The 21,524-nt window shown below is 40.4% G+C and overlaps 1 protein-coding gene across 2 annotated transcripts in view; it reads right to left on the bottom strand.

The window, feature by feature from the left end:
* Window positions 1-397: 397 nt before the first annotated feature.
* The window catches only part of thbs2a (thrombospondin 2a), a 47,059-nt gene continuing 25,932 nt past the window's right edge, over window positions 398-21,524 (bottom strand). Inside the window, exons 12-23 of one of the 2 annotated variants that reach the window (XM_080450066.1) lie at window positions 21,212-21,364; window positions 17,458-17,676; window positions 16,485-16,592; window positions 15,523-15,682; window positions 12,112-12,230; window positions 11,081-11,315; window positions 7,967-8,194; window positions 4,524-4,795; window positions 3,188-3,285; window positions 2,716-2,855; window positions 2,250-2,280; window positions 398-1,679 (exon numbers count right to left, since the gene is read on the bottom strand). In XM_080450066.1, the coding sequence (XP_080306192.1) occupies window positions 1,676-1,679; window positions 2,250-2,280; window positions 2,716-2,855; window positions 3,188-3,285; window positions 4,524-4,795; window positions 7,967-8,194; window positions 11,081-11,315; window positions 12,112-12,230; window positions 15,523-15,682; window positions 16,485-16,592; window positions 17,458-17,676; window positions 21,212-21,364 (1,767 nt within the window). In that variant the 3' untranslated portion in view covers window positions 398-1,675. The remainder of the gene's footprint in view (window positions 1,680-2,249; window positions 2,281-2,715; window positions 2,856-3,187; window positions 3,286-4,523; window positions 4,796-7,966; window positions 8,195-11,080; window positions 11,316-12,111; window positions 12,231-15,522; window positions 15,683-16,484; window positions 16,593-17,457; window positions 17,677-21,211; window positions 21,365-21,524) is intronic. The other variant, XM_080450067.1, reaches the window with a different exon arrangement.

Raw genomic sequence — 21,524 nt, 5'->3', positions numbered from 1 at the left:
ACAGTCTGTATACTGTATGTATGTACAGTCTGTATACTGTATGTACGTACAGTCTGTATACTGTATGTATGTACAGTCTGTATACTGTATGTATGTACAGTACAGTCTGTATACTGTATGTATGTACAGTCTGTATACTGTATGTACGTACAGTCTGGATACTGTATGTATGTACAGTACAGTCTGTATACTGTATGTATGTACAGTCTGTATACTGTATGTACGTACAGTCTGTATACTGTATGTATGTACAGTACAGTCTGTATACTGTATGTATGTACAGTCTGTATACTGTATGTATGTACAGTCTGGATACTGTATGTATGTACAGTCTGTATACTGTATGTATGTACAGTCTGTATACTGTATGTATGTACAGTCTGTATAGTCTGTACAGTCTGGATACTGTATGTACGTACAGTACATGTCAAGAAAATGTTCCACCAAAATGAAAGAAATCCCTTTAACCACATATGCCGTATTAAAACATGTTCTAAAATAGCAGATGTACTGTACAAGCGTGATGCAATGTGTTGTGAACGTGTACATCTGCTTATCTTTGATATGTTTTGTGTATAACTGCAAGCCCAAAATAGGGTCGCCATGTTGGACGTGGTTGAGGTTACAGATGGACATTGAAGAGAATAAACACAGTGGCTCTTTCTTGCATTTTCAACTACAATAACTCAGGAACCATGTTAATTTCAGCATTTGAAAGCAGCCTGTGTTAAATCTTTCCAGAACGTTATACTATATAGCACTATAAGTATAATATGGTATAATCTGAAGGAGGAGGCCACATGTCTAACAGTTTGTCTAACATTCTAACAGTCGTCAAACAAAACAAATCAAGTGCATGACACCACTGAAGATCAAGCAAATCGTCTAATACTATATTTCATCTCCACATTTGTAATATTCAATTCCAAATTTTGTCAGTGTAAACAAATAAATAATTATTTACAATCTCTAGCAAAAAAAAAAGCAAACCGTAAAAAAAAAGTAGAGCATAAATAATTTACAAAAGAAATTATAATACAGACTTAGTATAAACATCTTTGGTAGTACAATCTAAACCATTCACTCAAGATCTGAATAAAAAAAAACATTTAGGATGATTAAAATGGATAGAAATGGACCATAACGCTTTGGTTGCAGGTTAATGTTCGGCAGGTAAATTCAGATACGGTAGGTTTAGTTGCAGAACAACACACTAATATCCTGATCTTGGCACTGAACAATAAGCTGCTATTCCTGAATAAAAGCAATTGTTTTCAAAAAAGAAAAAGAATAAGATGAAAAATTCAGTCAACTACAGAAGACAATAAGTGAGAGGAAAAATATCACAGAGTGTAAGTGGTTGTACGATGGCTTTCCTTTAAAAATGTCGACAGCGTTACATTAGGTATGAGTAGATATTTGGTCAACGGCTCTTGCATTTGTTCACTCTCTCCTCTCTGTCTTAACTTCCCAGGGAAATGTATTCCATGCACCGCAGGGCACTCGGGTTCGAAAACGGAATAAATGGCCGTGGTTTCCTCTTCAATGGATGGATCAAGGCACAACGTGGAAAGTTCCATTTTCGTTGAGCTGGCGTTAGCAACGGTATTTCAGTTTGAGGGTCAAGTGTCTTTTAGCGTTCCATCACGTCTTCATATTATCCACCGTGATTCAGTTATCTGGGGATGGGTTAGGAAAAAGGCTTAGTGTTACTGACACGTTCACAACTCAAGCAGTGTCCCTCATGTGAGGCTTCATAATAGCTTCATAAAAATGTGACAAAGTGCAGCAACAAACCGTGCGTGTAGGGTGAATTATACTTCACCCTGTGCGTGTAGGGTGAATTATACTTCACCCTGTGCGTGTAGGGTGAATTATACTTCACCCTGTGCGTGCCGCACACCGAAAATAGCCGATCTATAAGCTCACAATGTGTCACAGCGTGACACGTTGTGAGCTTGTAGACCGGCTACTATATCAAGCCTTTGTGTGCATCAAAAAAGCGTGTTTTTGCTTATATCTGCAGCGGTGAAAAAGCAGCAATCTCATTTTCCACTGTTTATTTAGCATTCGAAACATGAAGACACGAAGTCCTTGGAACCGCACAGGACTTCCCACAATGCATCTGGGGCATTGTAAACTGGGCAAGGTGACAAGCAGAAACATAGCGTGGAGCTATTTTATTTTATTCTATTTCTTTTTTTCTTTGCGTCAGCCGACACACAACAGACAGTCCGTCTCACCGTTACCTTATGAACACTGTTGGAAACTCCGGATTATCTGAATATTGAAAAACATTGTTTAATGAAAAGAGGTTTTAAGAGCTATCCTCTGGCCTTATAACCACAAAGGAAGAGTGCTTGTCATTGTCACATTCCCACATTGGCATGTATGTCCAAACACCACTCACACACACACACCCAAACACCAGTCACACACACACACCCAAACACCAGTCACACACAGGCACACAGACAAAGAGAGACACGCACACAGGTCTGTCTACACACAAATTCACATCACACACAGTTCACACAGTTCAAACGAAAATGGTTCAAATGCAGTTCAAACTAAAATGGGACTCCAGGGTCAAAGTGGTTCAACATATTGTTCATGACTAAACACAGTATACAGTCTGCCAACACCTGCCTCTGTATTTTCCACTCTCCACTGAACTGTGCCATAGAGCAGCCAGTCTGTAGACCAAACACTCACCTCGACACTCGTACTTGAGGTCGGAGAAGAAGACCAGCTCTTGTGAGAAGACGAACAGGCCTAGCCTTCCCCCTGCAAACGTCTTGTCATAAACTGGTCCTGAGTCAGCCATGATCTGTTTGCCTTCATAGACCACGACCCTGCAAAAACACACAAAGGACAAAACACACTCATTTAATTTCTACACAGAGTAACAGTATGATGAAGATCGGTGATGGGCAACTGGTATAGGGGTGCGTAGATATAGAAACAGATGGCTAGCGCCTAAACAGCGCCTAAACCACAATTTCAGCACCGATATCAGATGAAATGTTTTTTTTATGAGTTGGTTTAATTTCTTTGAATCTGCTCATGAAAACATTTCTCATAGGAATCTCGCCCCCCCCTCCCCCCCCATAATTTCTCATAGGAATCTCGCACCCCCCCCCCCCCCCATCATTCAAGTTGGTTCTGCTTGCTTCTCCTTCCATACCTGATGAAGCCAGTCTTTGGTCTGTGGATGAGGTGCCACCTGTAAGCAGTGTAATCCTTCCAGCCGATGTTTTTGGGGTCATGCCACAGAGTACGCACCTATGAATGAAAGCAATAACACAGTTAAAGCACTTCAACCCTAGCATCCCTCTTCTGGGGGGTATTCCAAGTATTCAATGAATACTTGGAATATTAATTATCAAATAGATTTATTTCAAAAAATGGCAAAGAAACACTCAACCACGCATGCATTAAAATAGGAAATGAATACGGGTACATTTGGACTCATATTCTGCATCAGAGGTGGCTTGCCTTAACTTGTGCATCAAAGGTCAAAACAACTGCTGGGGGATACATGTGACGGTCTCAAACTGATTTGGCAGAAGGATTTGGGTATTGATATTGAAGACGATCATTGGAAGAGAATTATAGCAAATGTAGGAAGTGGGATCAGAGAAGCAAGAGGGAAATTTATTCAGTATAAAATAATTCATAGATATTATTTACACCGACTAGATTACTTAAAATGGGAATAGCAGATAACAATACATGTTGGAAATGTAATGAAGAGGTTGGCACGTATATGCATATGATATGGGATTGCCGCATGGTGTATCCATTCTGGTGTACAGTTTTAAAATATTTGGAGAAATGGGTGGGACTCACTCTATCCCCACAACCGCGGCTCTGCCTATTGGGGGACAGGGCAGCGGTTCCTGGGATAAATAACAACGAATTCACTATTGTGAAAGTTGGACTTGTTACAGCTGCCAGAATACTGCTGCGGAATTGGAAGACCCCTAGGACACCTGGGCTTAAAGAATGGAATGAGGAAATGATTAAGATTACATCATACGAATATATGTTGGGTAGAGTGAATGGAGAAAGAAAGATGAAGGACACATGGGACAGATTTTGGATATATATGAACCTTCTCTGATATTGGGACAGCATTTATTTTGTATTTTGTTATTATTTTGTATTTTATTTTTTGGAATGGCTGTATTGTTGTTTGCTGTATGCTGATTTGTACCACTGGAGTTACATTTTGTATCATATTAAAAAACAAATAAACATTTGAATTACAAAAAAAAAAAACTTGTGCATCAAAGCGTTAAACCAGTGGTTCTCAAACCTTTTCATTCCAAGGACCACAAAATGATATGTATTTAGCTGCGATATAGCCAAAGTATAAAATATGGTTCATTGTGACGTTATATAAACAAATTTTGCTGGGGACCCCCTGGTACCCCCCCTAAGGACCCCTGGGGGTCCCCAGACCCCACTGTGAGAACCGACGCGTTAAACAGACCATTGGTGGCTTATTATAGTGTCACCTGTCCAGCGGTGTTTCCGGTGTGCCACAGGGCGTTCCTCAGGTTCTCTCCCGTGCCGGTGGTGGAGTTGACCACTTTGAGCGAGACGCCGGAGATGCCAAAGGCCTTGGACGGCTTGTCCTCCCAGTAGGTCTGTGTGATCTGTTTCCACATCACCACGTAGAAGCGTCCGCTCGACTGGTAGCCGAACACGAAGCCCGCGTAGTCGTCGTCTCTGTCCGTGTTGACGTACATGGTGCCGGCGAAGTCCACGGCATTGAACTCATCAAAGCCTGCCGGGCGGGGGGGGGGGGGGGGGGGGGGGGGTTAATATCTGAATGAATGCTTGAATGGACCAACACATTCTCACTGCAACTATCTACTGTATACTGTACTGTATATCAACTATCTACTGTATACTGTACTGTATATCAACTATATACTGTATACTGTACTGTATATCAACTATATACTGTATACTGTACTGTATATCAACTATATACTGTATACTGTACTGTATATCAACTATATACTGTATACTGTACTGTATATCAACTACATACTGTATACTGTACTGTATATCAACTATATACTGTATACTGTACTGTATATCAACTATATACTGTATACTGTACTGTATATCAACTATATACTGTATACTGTACTGTATATCAACTATATACTGTATACTGTACTGTATATCAACTATCTACTGTATACTGTACTGTATATCAACTACATACTGTATACTGTACTGTATATCAACTATATACTGTATACTGTACTGTATATCAACTATATACTGTATACTGTACTGTATATCAACTATATACTGTATACTGTACTGTATATCAACTATATACTGTATACTGTACTGTATATCAACTATATACTGTATACTGTACTGTATATCAACTATATACTGTATACTGTACTGTATATCAACTATATACTGTATACTGTACTGTATATCAACTACATACTGTATACTGTACTGTATATCAACTATATACTGTATACTGTACTGTATATCAACTATCTACTGTATACTGTACTGTATATCAACTACATACTGTATACTGTACTGTATATCAACTATATACTGTATACTGTACTGTATATCAACTATATACTGTATACTGTACTGTATATCAACTATATACTGTATACTGTACTGTATATCAACTATATACTGTATACTGTACTGTATATCAACTACATACTGTATACTGTACTGTATATCAACTACATACTGTATACTGTACTGTATATCAACTATATACTGTATACTGTACTGTATATCAACTATATACTGTATACTGTACTGTATATCAACTATATACTGTATACTGTACTGTATATCAACTATCTACTGTATACTGTACTGTATATCAACTACATACTGTATACTGTACTGTATATCAACTATATACTGTATACTGTACTGTATATCAACTATATACTGTATACTGTACTGTATATCAACTATATACTGTATACTGTACTGTATATCAACTACATACTGTATACTGTACTGTATATCAACTATATACTGTATACTGTACTGTATATCAACTATCTACTGTATACTGTACTGTATATCAACTACATACTGTATACTGTACTGTATATCAACTATATACTGTATACTGTACTGTATATCAACTATATACTGTATACTGTACTGTATATCAACTATATACTGTATACTGTACTGTATATCAACTATATACTGTATACTGTACTGTATATCAACTACATACTGTATACTGTACTGTATATCAACTACATACTGTATACTGTACTGTATATCAACTATATACTGTATACTGTACTGTATATCAACTACATACTGTATACTGTACTGTATATCAACTATATACTGTATACTGTACTGTATATCAACTATATACTGTATACTGTACTGTATATCAACTATATACTGTATACTGTACTGTATATCAACTATATACTGTATACTGTACTGTATATCAACTATATACTGTATACTGTACTGTATATCAACTACATACTGTATACTGTACTGTATATCAACTATATACTGTATACTGTACTGTATATCAACTACATACTGTATACTGTACTGTATATCAACTATATACTGTATACTGTACTGTATATCAACTACATACTGTATACTGTACTGTATATCAACTACATACTGTATACTGTACTGTATATCAACTATATACTGTATACTGTACTGTATATCAACTACATACTGTATACTGTACTGTATATCAACTACATACTGTATACTGTACTGTATATCAACTATATACTGTATACTGTACTGTATATCAACTACATACTGTATACTGTACTGTATATCAACTACATACTGTATACTGTACTGTATATCAACTATATACTGTATACTGTACTGTATATCAACTACATACTGTATACTGTACTGTATATCAACTACATACTGTATACTGTACTGTATATCAACTACATACTGTATACTGTACTGTATATCAACTATATACTGTATACTGTACTGTATATCAACTACATACTGTATACTGTACTGTATATCAACTACATACTGTATACTGTACTGTATATCAACTATATACTGTATACTGTACTGTATATCAACTATCTACTGTATACTGTACTGTATATCGTTGCTGTCGGGTAGAAACCTCTTATCTGCATATTTTAACTTTTGGGTTTTATTGTAAATTAAAAAGGATAGTTCTATGTATGACTCACTCCATGAAGACTTGAATTCTTGGATATTTTTTAGTTTGTGTCTCATTCCTAAGACAATAATCTGATGACCAGCGGAGCGGTGGGTAGCGGTTCCGGTAGGTAGCGGTTCCGGTAGGTAGCGGTTCCGGTAGGAGACACAAAGTTCTCTACCGGAACCGCTGCCGGTCATCAAAATATTGGCAGTTAGGAATGAGACAAAAACTAAACAATAATGGCCGTGGAGTGACTAATCGATGGAAAAAATGTACCAAAAAACCCCTGAACTATCTCTGTAATGCCCTACTTGATCAGCGTCGCATCGCAACGCGTTGTGAGCTTGTAGATCTGCTATTTTCGATGAATGTCTGCCTATTAAAGACATGGTTTAAGAGTTCAAAGGTTCTTTGACCAAAAAACGGTTCTCTAGAACTAAATGAGGAACATGAAGAACCATTCACTAGATCAAATGGTTCTTTAGTCGTTGATGGTTCTTTGTGGAACCATACAGCCTTTTAAAGAACCATTTAAGAACCATTATTTCTCTGTGTGTAGGCAGAAATGATGACATGATCAGACTCAAAAGGTACACTGGCCAATGTAAACATATTGATGTCTTGGGAGAGAGAACGTGTTGAATGGACAGGAACAATGTAAACATATTGATGTCTTGGTAGAGAGATTGTGTGGAACGTGGCTCAATATCCTTTCTTCCCCCCGGAGAGCGTGCGTTAAAGTGTGCTTACCTACTGCAATGCCAGGGTCCGAGTTGGCCGTCTGCACCAGCTCTTTGCCCTGGTGCCGGACCACCCAGTTGGGATCGATCTGAGTCGTTCCCTTGGGGTCCAAGTGGACCATCTGGAACTTCCTGAAGTCGGTGATGCTGATGGCGTTGTTCTCTGGGCACACGTCGAAGATGTCAGGGATGTTGTCGTTGTCAAAGTCGTCCTTGCAGGCGTCACCTCGGCCGTCACCTGTTTATCACGGTGTCACAAATCTCTAATTTAACTCTGAGAGTGTACAAATTGGTTCGATTTGTACACTCTCAGAGTTACATTAACACTCAGGAGTTTACGGTGCACTTGCATGTAAACAATAACAGCAAAGTGAGATTTCTGTGAGCTTTGTTTAAGAATCTGAGATGAACAACTATGTTACTGTTGCAACGTTGAGGGAGGGACCGAGGCTCCAGCGCATAGAGGCATATAGAACAACCGTCAATGGAAACAAAAGACGTCAGCTCCTCCCAGGAAAGCCACTTTAACACCGTTTGCCAAGTCTTAATAAGCAACATCAGCCATCTATTCCCGCTGTGACAACTTCCACTGACACTCGTAAGAATCTAAAGGAGGCCTGAAGTCCATTAGGCTCAGACTGAGAGCCATGAGCAGACAGGGAAGAGGATGCCAGTACCTAATAAAACCCACTGTGAGGAAGCAGCTCGCTGCCTTGCAGTGGAGGAAGAGAAGTACTTTTTTACTTAAAGGGCAAGACCACTCTGGTAGAGGTTTGAGTTGTGTAGTTACCTTGCCATGATGTAACTCCAAAGGTGGACAAGAAATAAAAAATAATAACTCCAGTGATTAGAAATTCTAAATATGCTCCTCATTGACATTGCACGGTGAAACAGCTCTCAAAGTCACTCTTTTAGCGCGTAAACGAAAGCAAACAAAGTTGATTCAGACAATATAGAACATCACCAAACCCAGTACTGTTTTTTTGTTTTTTTTATAAATAAATTAATAAATTAATAAATAAACTTATTTTTATTAGGAAGAAAACCCAGACTGGATGTGTGGATCCGGATCTTCAAATAGTAAAATCAACAGGAAGTTGACATTTTCGTATAAAAAATAAACAGTAGTGGGTTTGGTGATGTTCTATATTGTCTGAATCAACTTTGTTTACGTGCTAAAAGAGAGCTTTGAGAGCTGTTTCACCGGACAATGTAAGTCAATGAGGAGCATATTTTTGAATATATAAAAAAAAAAAAACTCAAATCTTTGCTTCTGGGCGGGTCCTGGAACACAATATTATGAGATGGGGGTCCGCGGGGAAATACATATTATTTTGGGGGTCCTTGACATGAAAAAGTTTGAGAACCACATATATATATATAGCAACATAAGTAAAAAAAAAAAAAAAGGATTTAGAAGACATTTGTAGAATCCCCCAGAAGCGATTTGAGTTACAAATGTTTGCTTTAAAAAATATATGTATTAAAAGAGTTGCACAAATGTTCAGGATTTAAATTCTCTTAATGGGTTAAGTAAAGTAAAAGTAGCAATACATAAAATAGCCGATATACAAGCTCAAAGCGCGTCACGTTGCGACACGTTTTGAGCTTGTAGCTCTGCAATTCTTTTGGCAAATTTATCCCCCTGGGGTTCAAGTGGTTTAAGTCCGTGTAGTAGGGCATTCACGAATAGTGATTTTTAGCATTCGAATTATTCGACCTATAAGTATTCGAATATTCGATTAATCGATTTGATTATTATTATTATTATAATTTTTTTTTTTGGCATTGACGACTCGACTCAAGGAATGTGAGTTGATGTCACACCAGAGCTCACAGCTGCATGTCTGCTGTAGAAAAGCCACTGAAAAAAAATAGAATAAAATAGAATAATCGACTTTGATTACAGTGGTCGAATAGTGGTTTTGATAGTCGAATATTCGAATATTCGATTATTCTGTTAATGCCCTACCGTGTAGATTAATCTAGCTCTAAACACGTCGCACATACTGCCACACGTTGTGAGCTTGTAGATCGGTAATTCTTTAGCTACCCCCCCCCCCCCCCCCTCAGAAGGTGGATGGTGGGGTTCAAGTGGTTTTAAGTGCTGTGGATTAATCACCATTGGAAATAAAACCTTCACGGCTTGGTGTGATGCCTCCTCCTCCTCCTCCTCCTCCTCCCCCCTCCCCCCTCCCCCCTCCTCCTCCTCCTCCTCCTCCTCCTCGGCAGTGAAGTCATGCACGATGACATCATCACAAACGCTGACCCCGGTCCACTTAACTCCTTCCACATTGGCCATATTTCACGCTTAATGTGGCTGTTGGGGGGGGGGGGGGGTTAGGGGTAATGTGGCTGTTAGGGGGGGGGGGGGGGTTAGGGGTAATGTGGCTGTTAGGGGGGGGGGGGGGGTTAGGGGTAATGTGGCTGTTGGGGGGGGGGGGGGTTAGGGGTATTGTGCTACTTGTAAACTGTGGGAACATCTGGCCGCGTGTCGTATATGGAGTAATAAGGAGGACAAGCGAAAAGGGAGCGATGGTGGAGCTGGTGTGTGTAACTAAGCCACGGATCTCCATCCAGGATGTCTGGCAGAAGACACTAATGCACTTTTTATGTTTTTTTCCCCCAGCAATGAATAGAGAACCGAAGTCTGACATCACTGGCACTAGAGGCCGCTATCCTCAACTAGTGGTCCAAGGTCGACTACTGGTCCACAGCATAATTACAGGTGGCCCATAGGAAAATTATTCATTATTGAAATGTTTAAATAATATTTCAATAAGTCCATAAAATGTAAAACTTTATACTAGTAGGTGTTGTGTGGGAAGAAAACGCTTGAAATGAAATATTGACAATATATATTATAATATATATATATAATATTGTTCAATATCAATCCTTTGCTTGATAAGTACTTCATTGCGCACAGTGTTGCCCTCTGAAAATAGATCTACAAGCTCACAACTAGCTTGTAGATTGGCCATTTGTGGTTAAGATCATTATGGTAAATATTAATTAAAACAATTACACTGCTAGTGGTCTACGGCTCAAAAAAGGTTGAGAACCAGGTAATACATAACTAACATACTGTATAGATTTTTGTAATCATTTAACAAGCCTTTACCGTCCAAGTCGACCTGGTCGGGGTTGGGCGTCAGCCTGCAGTTGTCCTTATCGTCAGGTATGCCGTCGTTGTCATCGTCATAGTCACACGCGTCTCCCTTGCCGTCCTGGTCGTGGTCGGCCTGGTTGGCGTTGGCTACGTAGGGACAGTTGTCCAGGTTGTTCTGGTGTCCGTCCTCATCGATGTCCTGGTTGTTGTCACACTGGTCTCCCACCAGGTCATTGTCTGTGTCAGCCTGTGGGATCATTTACAACTTGCTTATAAACCACTTTCAACCTGGCGTCCCTATCATGGGTATGACATTATAGCTGATGACTATTTTAGGGGCAAAGGTCAGAGCCCCTTTGACTTGCATTATACATAAAGTTATATATTTAAAAAAGTATAAAACGTATGTGAAAATAATTATAAAACTGTGCCGGTACATCTATGTGGCCGACTGGCAGCGTTCATACAAAGTTTGGTCTGATCGCTCCAGCGGTTTGAGAGATTAGCTCCGTAAATAGACACAGACTCACGGACACGGACACGGACACGGACGCGGACGCAGACGCAGACGCAGACGCAGACGCAGACGCAGACGCAGACGCAGACGCAGACGCAGACACAGACGCAGACACAGACACATTCATTCTTTCTCTCTCATGCAGAACCACAACATAAAAACTACGGTGTATCAGAACTAGAGTTCTCAAATTCTGTCCGAACCCGACCCAACGTTTTCGGGCCGGGCCAAAAATGTATGGTAATTAGTCAGCATTTTCTGTTTACTAAAGATCTGCAGCGACAGGGAGACCCATGTTACTCAATGCAATGATTACTATTAGAATGTACAGCTATTTAACCTTAAAAAGAAAAAAAAATCCTTTTTCTTTGCCCCAAAAAGTCACTTACGCCACGTTTAAAGCCACTCATAAACATATGAAACAACACACTACGATACATTTAAAGCCATTCATAAACATATGAAACAACACACTACGATACCTTTAAAGCCATTCATAAACATATTAAACAACACACTAGGATACCTGGTCAGGGTTGTGCAGCAGGGGACAGTTGTCACACTGGTCTCCAACTCCGTCCATGTCGGTGTCTTTCTGGTCGTGGTTGTACACGTACGGGCAGTTGTCGCTCTCGTTCAGAATCTCTGCAAAGAACGAACATCTCTCTGACATGTGCTTGTGACCCTAACCCTAAAGAACCAACATGTCTCTGACATGTGTTTGTGACCCTAACCCTAAAGAACCAACATGTCTCTGACATGTGTTTGTGACCCTAACCCTAAAGAACCAACATGTCTCTGACATGTGCTTGTGAGACTAACCCTAAAGAACCAACATGTCTCTGACATGTACTTGTGACCCTAACCCTAAAGAACCAACATGTCTCTGACATGTGTTTGTGACCCTAACCCTAAAGAACCAACATGTCTCTGACATGTGCTTGTGACCCTAACCCTAAAGAACCAACATGTCTCTGACATGTGTTTGTGACCCTAACCCTAAAGAACCAACATGTCTCTGACATGTGTTTGTGACCCTAACCCTAAAGAACCAACATGTCTCTGACATGTGTTTGTGACCCTAACCCTAAAGAACGAACATCTCTCTGACATGTGCTTGTGACCCTAACCCTAAAGAACCAACATGTCTCTGACATGTGTTTGTGACCCTAACCCTAAAGAACCAACATGTCTCTGACATGTGTTTGTGACCCTAACCCTAAAGAACCAACATGTCTCTGACATGTGTTTGTGACCCTAACCCTAAAGAACCAACATGTCTCTGACATGTGTTTGTGACCCTAACCCTAAAGAACCAACATGTCTCTGACATGTACTTGTGACCCTAACCCTAAAGAACCAACATGTCTCTGACATGTGTTTGTGACCCTAACCCTAAAGAACCAACATGTCTCTGACATGTGTTTGTGACCCTAACCCTAAAGAACCAACATGTCTCTGACATGTGTTTGTGACCCTAACCCTAAAGAACCAACATGTCTCTGACATGTGTTTGTGACCCTAACCCTAAAGAACCAACATGTCTCTGACATGTGTTTGTGACCCTAACCCTAAAGAACGAACATCTCTCTGACATGTGCTTGTGACCCTAACCCTAAAGAACCAACATGTCTCTGACATGTGTTTGTGACCCTAACCCTAAAGAACCAACATGTCTCTGACATGTGTTTGTGACCCTAACCCTAAAGAACCAACATGTCTCTGACATGTGTTTGTGACCCTAACCCTAAAGAACCAACATGTCTCTGACATGTGTTTGTGACCCTAACCCTAAAGAACCAACATGTCTCTGACATGTGCTTGTGACCCTAACCCTAAAGAACCAACATGTCTCTGTCATGTGTTTGTGACCCTAACCCTAAAGAACCAACATGTCTCTGTCATGTGCTTGTGACCCTAACCCTAAAGAACCAACATGTCTCTGTCATGTGTTTGGGACCCTAACCCTAAAGAACCAACATGTCTCTGACATGTGCTTGTGACCCTAACCCTAAAGAACCAACATGTCTCTGTCATGTGTTTGGGACCCTAACCCTAAAGAACCAACATGTCTCTGTCATGTGCTTGTGACCCTAACCCTAAAGAACCAACATGTCTCTGTCATGTGTTTGGGACCCTAACCCTAAAGAACCAACATGTCTCTGACATGTGCTTGTGACCCTAACCCTAAAGAACCAACATGTCTCTGTCATGTGTTTGGGACCCTAACCCTAAAGAACCAACATGTCTCTGACATGTGCTTGTGAGACTAACCCTAAAGAACCAACATGTCTCTGACATGTACTTGTGACCCTAACCCTAAAGAACCAACATGTCTCTGACATGTGTTTGTGACCCTAACCCTAAAGAACCAACATGTCTCTGACATGTGTTTGTGACCCTAACCCTAAAGAACCAACATGTCTCTGACATGTGTTTGTGACCCTAACCCTAAAGAACCAACATGTCTCTGACATGTGTTTGTGACCCTAACCCTAAAGAACCAACATGTCTCTGACATGTGTTTGTGACCCTAACCCTAAAGAACGAACATCTCTCTGACATGTGCTTGTGACCCTAACCCTAAAGAACCAACATGTCTCTGACATGTGTTTGTGACCCTAACCCTAAAGAACCAACATGTCTCTGACATGTGTTTGTGACCCTAACCCTAAAGAACCAACATGTCTCTGACATGTGTTTGTGACCCTAACCCTAAAGAACCAACATGTCTCTGACATGTGTTTGTGACCCTAACCCTAAAGAACCAACATGTCTCTGACATGTGCTTGTGACCCTAACCCTAAAGAACCAACATGTCTCTGTCATGTGTTTGTGACCCTAACCCTAAAGAACCAACATGTCTCTGTCATGTGCTTGTGACCCTAACCCTAAAGAACCAACATGTCTCTGTCATGTGTTTGGGACCCTAACCCTAAAGAACCAACATGTCTCTGACATGTGCTTGTGACCCTAACCCTAAAGAACCAACATGTCTCTGTCATGTGTTTGGGACCCTAACCCTAAAGAACCAACATGTCTCTGACATGTACTTGTGACCCTAACCCTAAAGAACCAACATGTCTCTGACATGTGCTTGTGAGCTCAACATGCTCATGCCTTTCTCTAAGATGTAACACATGTTTAATCATAATCTGATTTGAAGTCCTAAGGCCTAATAGAAGTAAAAATGTGGTCCTAATGAAAAGGGACGACCGACCACAAGAACACTGGCTTTCATTGTATTTCAATCAGACATATCATCAATCATACCAAATGGGGGGTCCGTGCTGTGTTGATTTCGTCGACTAAAACTCGACTAAAACTATGATGAAAAATGTTCGTCAACTACCTTTCTTCACTGACAAAAACTGAATAAAACTAAGCTAAAACTAAGCTACTAAAACTAAGACTAAATATATTGACATGTTCGTCAACAAATAAAAACTAGACTAAAATGTTAGTGTGGGATCTAGTGGAGAAGAGATCCAGTAAAAGACAAATAATTTTCTTTTGGTTGCCCTCGGGTGTTGCGCTCTGAAAATAGCAGATCTACAAGCTCACAACGCGTCGTGCTGCGACGCGTTGTGGGCTTGTAGATCTGCTATTTTCAGCAGAGAGGCAACCAAGCCATTACGACGCCATCAAGGCCCGACAAAATACATTATAGTCGACTAAATCAACTGTAGATTTAGTCGACTGTAATCTTATGATATTTAGTCGACTAAAACTAGTCAAAAATTCAAACATTTCTGATGACTAAAATATGACTAAAACTAAATGGAATTTTATTCAAAAGACTAATGACTAAAACTTTTCTGTCAAAATCAACACTGGGTCTGTGGACTAAATGCGATCAAACTGGATTAAATAATAATGAAAAAGGTGGATAATCACTGAACTAGAATGTGTAACTTTACCGTTTGCTGTTTCTTACCGTCTCCATCGATGTCCACGGCGCAGGCGTCTCCCTCTGCGTTGTTGTCGGTGTCTATCTGGGCCGGGTTGTGCTCGTAGGGACAGTTATCACAGCGGTCTCCCACCTCGTCTTTGTCAAAGTCAAACTGCCGCGGGTTGTACAGGAGGGGACAGTTGTCCTGGAGGGAGAGAGAGGGACGGGACACTTTTTATTGTAAAACAGTGATGGACTGTTAAGTACATTTACTTGAGTACTGTACTTAAAGGTAGGGTAAGTGATATTCTTTGGTTAAAACAAAAAGGGTTTTGTTAAAAGGTTAAAGCACTATATTCTGATAGTAATCATTGCTATAGAGTGTTTGTTCAGTAACAGGCGTCTCTCTGTCTCTCCAGCTCTTTATTAAACAGAAAATACATTTTCAGCTAGGTGATAACATTTCAGCCAATAAGGAGAGAGTACCCATTTATCAGCTTAATTTTTATAGTGTTCCAGTTCCAATTTGTTCTGCTCATGTCTTTGTGTCATCACTTCCAATTTCACTAATCTGTATCCTGTCTGAGTTCTCTATCCTGATTGGATAAAATTGGTATCCTGCCCTGAGCATGCATTTTCTGTTTAATAAAGAGCTGGAGAGACATGGAGACTCCTGTTACTGAACAAACACTCTATAGTGAGGAGTACTATCACAATATAGAGCTATTTGACACTTACATAAATCACTTACCCTACCTTTAAGTACACTTTTTTTTTTGCACTCAGTTACATTTTAAATAGGCTATTTTCACAATTGACGAAAATGTTTGAAGATTTCTGAAAGGTTCTGAAAAAGTACTTTGTAATTTGTACTTTTGAATACTTAGTATAGTATTTAATTGAATAGATGCTTTGTCCACCACTAATTGTAAATGCGTTAATAAAATGAGTTAATAAAAAAATCTAATGTTGTAACTGAACGAATCTTTGAAAAAACACGCTCATACCCTCTCGTCAACGATCCCGTCGTTGTCATCGTCTTTGTCACAAGCGTCTCCTTGGCCGTCTTTGTCAAAGTCCTCCTGTCCAGAGTTAGGGAGGTTGGGACAGTTGTCCTGAAACAAGAGAAAATCCGGAAGGTTAATTTAACCACTTAAACCTATACCAGAGTCCCTCAGGGGTCTACCGTCTATATACTGAGCCCCCTCCTTTTTTCCCTCTACACCAAATCTCTTAGCCGATCTACAAGCTCACAAGCTCACAACACGTTGCAAATGTGACGAGTTGTGAGCTTGTCGATCCGCTATTTTCCTGCAAAGCTATTTAACTCATTCAATCCGGAAATGCATCTCTGTTAGGGGTGTGCCGATATATCGTCCCGCGATATATCGCGATACGTTTTCGTGACGATATGTATCGTTTTGGAAAAAAATAATATCGTTTTCATTATTTATATTTTTTTACAATAATAATAATCAGGTATGCAAACAGCCCCGAGGTGAAAAGGGTGACAACATGTTGTTTTTTTTCGGGTCAGGTGTCACACTATTGCCCTATTTGGATTCAAAACGGCTATTGTAGCTGAAAAGCTACAAGTTTGCATATCTGAATAATGCAAAAACAGAATTATTTGTTTGCATTTGCTTTTTTTCTCCCCCATATATTTTTCATAATAAAAAAAGTGCGTCTCGTATCGTATCGAAATCGTATCGAAGTTGTGAGCCAAATATCGTATCGTATCGTTTGGTGAAATTAGTGGCACACCCCTAATCTCATTTTAGATTTCTTTGGCTATTCAAAAATAGCAGATATACAAGTTCATAGTGAGCTTGGATATCTGCTTTAAAAAAAAAAAACATGAACATTTGTGCAAATCTTTACAAATGTCTTTTTTGAAATAAAAACATATGTTATAATATCAGTGGTTCTCAAACTTCAAGTGATGATATACCTTCTTGCAGTGATAGGTGGCGTTAATACCTTCTTGCAGTGATAGGTGGCGTTGGCGTCACACACCAGGTTGTGGTTGGGCCAGCCGTCCAGGTCAGAGTCCTCTCCGCAGATGAAGCCGTCTCCGGCGTAGCCCGTCCTGCAGTCACACTTATACATGGGGTCACTGAAGTGGTTCAGGTAGATGCACTCTGCGTACTTGTGACAGCTGTGTGTCCTGTCCTTACACGGGTTCTCTGGCTCACACACCTGGAGAGAGAAGCAAATAACCTTAACCCATTAAGACCTGGAACTGTGTCATTTTTAGATTTGAGCTAAAAAGCATTATTTTACACTTTGGGCTATTCAAAAATAGCAGATATACAAGCTCATAGCGCGGCACCGAGTGCCGCGCTACGAGCTTGTAGATCTGCTATTTTTGAAAAATCGTGAAAATGTGTGCAAATCTTTGAATATAAATAATTTAAAGCGAACATTTTTAACTCAAATCTTTGCTTCTGGGGGTCCCTGGAACAAAATATTTTGATGGGGGTCCGAGGCCAAATACATATAATTTTGGGGGTCCTTGACATGAAAAAGTTTGAGAACCACTGATATAGAAACATACGTTTTTCAGAAAACTGAGATTTAGGAGACATGTAGAATCGGCTTCAGGTCTCAATGGATTAATATACAAAGACATTTCTGACATATTTAATAACTTTATACCTAAAAAAAAAACACTGATAGTGGAAATAGACGATCCACAAGCTCACAACGTGTCGTATTGTGACGTGTTGTGAGCTTGTAGATCTGCTATTTCCCAATTTTTTTTGAAGCAAATATGTTTGGCAGCATGTTCAAACATATTTCTCAACATGGAAACGATTATGACGATTATGCAAACATAATTGCGATTATCTGGAATAATTGCGATTAAGCGATTATGTAATAATTGTGACAGGCCTATATAGACCTGGACTGTACGTGCCATGAATATGAATATGACCCTCCAGTGCTCCTTGGCATTGTTTTAACGTTAGATCCTCCCAGCTGACACTCATTAAGGCTGAATGAAGCTCTTAGCGTGGATGCCACAACATGAGCTCATTGAGAGCCGTGTGGCAGCAGCACGGGGAGGCCTTTAATCCACTCTGTGAAATGAAGACCACCGTTTGCCAACTATGAGACAATACCCCCCCCCCCCCCCCCCTTTCCCAGAGTCAGTTTGGTACAAGTGTGTGTGTGTGTGTGTGTGTGTGTGTGTGTGTGTGTGTGTGGGGGGGGGGGGGGGATCAAAGCCACGGGCAGCTGTGGAAGGCCAAAGAGTGGCAAAGTGGTCCTTGAGGGGTGTTATGCAAGGACGGTGGCAGAGTGGCAGTGGTGGAAGAATCTAAATCAACCAAGTAACTAACTACTTAAGAAGTTACTAAAGCACTAAAGTAGTTACTAAAGTACTAAAGTAGTTACTAAAGTAGTTACTAAAGTACTAAAGTAGTTACTAAAGTACTAAAGTATTGTCTTCAAAATATACCGAAAGTAAAAGTAGTCATTATGCAGAATGTATTAAAAATGTATACAAATCTTTTGAAAATAGCAGATCTACAAGCTCACAACGCGTCGCATCGCGACGCGTTGTGAGCTTAATGTGTAGATCGACTATTTTCAAATAGCCAAACTACATATAGAACTTAAGTGGTTAATGTATGTTCAGTAATAAAAATCTAACTAGTAACTAAAGTTTTCAAATAAAGGTAGTGGAGTCAAAGTACAATATTTGCCTCTGCGATGCAGTGGAGTAGAAGTAAAAGTATTGAAAATCAGGAATAATCCAGTAAAATAAAAATACTTCTTCATTGAATTGTACAAAGTGTTCTGTACTATTACTTTCCACCACTGCAGAGTGGCATGATGATGAAAAGGTTCAACCTTATCCAAGGGCTAATGATCACACGAAGGCAATACTAGTTAATAATCCTATTAAAATAAGACAAATATAACGTCTGTAGTGGAAACACTGAGTCGTTTCACAACTATAGAAGATGGAACCAAAGTGGATGGAAAGATCATAATTCATACATGGAATGGAAGCTGCGGCTGAAGCCTAGGTGATTTACTGGCCTCATTATTGGAATGTGTGTGTGTGTGTGTGTGTGTGTGTGTGTGTGTGTGTGTGTGTGTGTGTGTGTGTGTGTGTGTGTGTGTGTGTGTGTGTGTGCGCGTGCGTGCGTGCGTGCGTGCGTGCGTGCGTGCGTGCGTGCGTGCGTGCGTGCGTGCGTGCGTGCGTGCGTGCGTGCGTGCGTGCGTGCGTGCGTGCGTGCGTGCGTGCGTGCGTGCGTGCGTGCGTGCGTGCGTGCGTGTGCGTGTGAGAGTGTATGATAGCATTAATCGCCGTCCACAGCAGGGGTTTTCAGACGTTTTGTGCCCAGGGCGCGGCAAGTCAAAAAATCTCAAGGCGCACCTTTATTCATAGCCAAAATAACAGATCTACAAGCTCATAGTCTCACGTATAGCCAGACGATCAGAGATCTCTGCCTATACTGATAAAGTCTGGAGGGAAATCTAAATTCAATGAAAGGAGAAAACCACCGATAACAAACCTACGCCCACGACCCACGTCTTTGAAAACTAATCCTGATACATATGGTCTCTGTGGGGGGGAAACCTCATATGTACAAAACTGTTACTTTTCAGCATTCAAATACTTAGAGGAGTAGTTCACCCCAAAAATGACTTGTTTTCTATCAATTACACAATTACACACCCTATGTCTATGGTCTATACACACCCCATGAAGCCTTAGTGTTAACCCTGACCCCATGAAGCCTTGGTGTTAACCCTGACCCCATGAAGCCTTAGTGTTAACCCTGACCCCATGAAGCCTTAGTGTTAACCCTGACCCCATGAAGCCTTAGTGTTAACCCTAACCCCATGAAGCCTTAGTGTTAACCCTAACCCTGACCCCATGAAGCCTTAGTGTTAACCCTGACCCCATGAAGCCTTAGTGTTAACCCTGACCCCATGAAGCCTTAGTGTTAACCCTAACCCTGACCCCATGAAGCCTTAGTGTTAACCCTAACCCTGACCCCATGAAGCCTTAGTGTTAACCCTAACCCTGACCCCATGAAGCCTTGAATTCATGGATTCTTTTTAGTTTTTGTCACATTCCTGAGCCAATAATTTGATGAGCAGGTGTATTTCCGGTAGGAGACTCAAAGAGTTTCCTTTGAGTCTCCCACCGGTTACATTAGCATCTTTCCGCCGTTAATCAAATTATTGGTTTAGGAATGTGACGAAACAAAAAAATCTCCATGAATTTAATGCTTCATGGGGTGTGTAGTGTAATTGATAGAAAATAAGTCATTTTTGGGGTGGACTACTCCTTTAACCACTTATACCCTAAATACAGTACGTAGTTGACCGGGGTTCCCTGGGGGGTCTATACTTAGTCCCCTTCTTCATTTTTTTTTTACTTCTACGCCAAATGTCTTTGCCAAAAATAGCTGATCTACAAAATCACGACACGTTGTGAACTTGTAGATTGTCTATTTTCACCAAATGTTCTCCCTCAATAGGGAACGCTAATGCGGATAAGTGAGCGTCAGAGGTATGTTTACCACTTTGAAATTCAGGAACACTTCATTGGACACTTACTGCAGATTGGGTCCAGAGAGATGTTTCTAATATATTGGGTCAATCTAGAGACTATAAAGTGATCTGGTGGATGAGAGTCTAGAGACTATAAAGTGATCTGGTGGATGAGAGTCTAGAGACTATAAAGTGATCTGGTGGATGAGCTGCTCACCTGTTTGTTCTTCTTGGCGGCCTCTACGCCCATGCCAAACGGCTGGGTGCCTTTGTAGCGTTTAGGACAGGGCAGGCAGTGGAAGCCTGGGTCTGTGTTGACGCAGCGCTGGAAGCCGTTCACTTTGTAGCAAACATCAGACACCATGTCACACTGGAGAGGAAAGGGAAGCACAGTTATATATATATATATATATATATATATATATATATAACTGTCTGATTTGACCTGCCAGACTCTTTGTTTATATCGTCGCTTTCAGGTGGAATCCAAAAAAACAACAACTGTGTTCCAATGGATCCAATGTAGTTAT

The sequence above is a fragment of the Gymnoscopelus braueri genome (genome assembly GCF_963280865.1).
Source record: "Gymnoscopelus braueri genome assembly, chromosome: 14".
Taxonomy (NCBI): domain Eukaryota; kingdom Metazoa; phylum Chordata; class Actinopteri; order Myctophiformes; family Myctophidae; genus Gymnoscopelus; species Gymnoscopelus braueri.
This window is presented reverse-complemented; position numbering and strand designations above follow the sequence as displayed.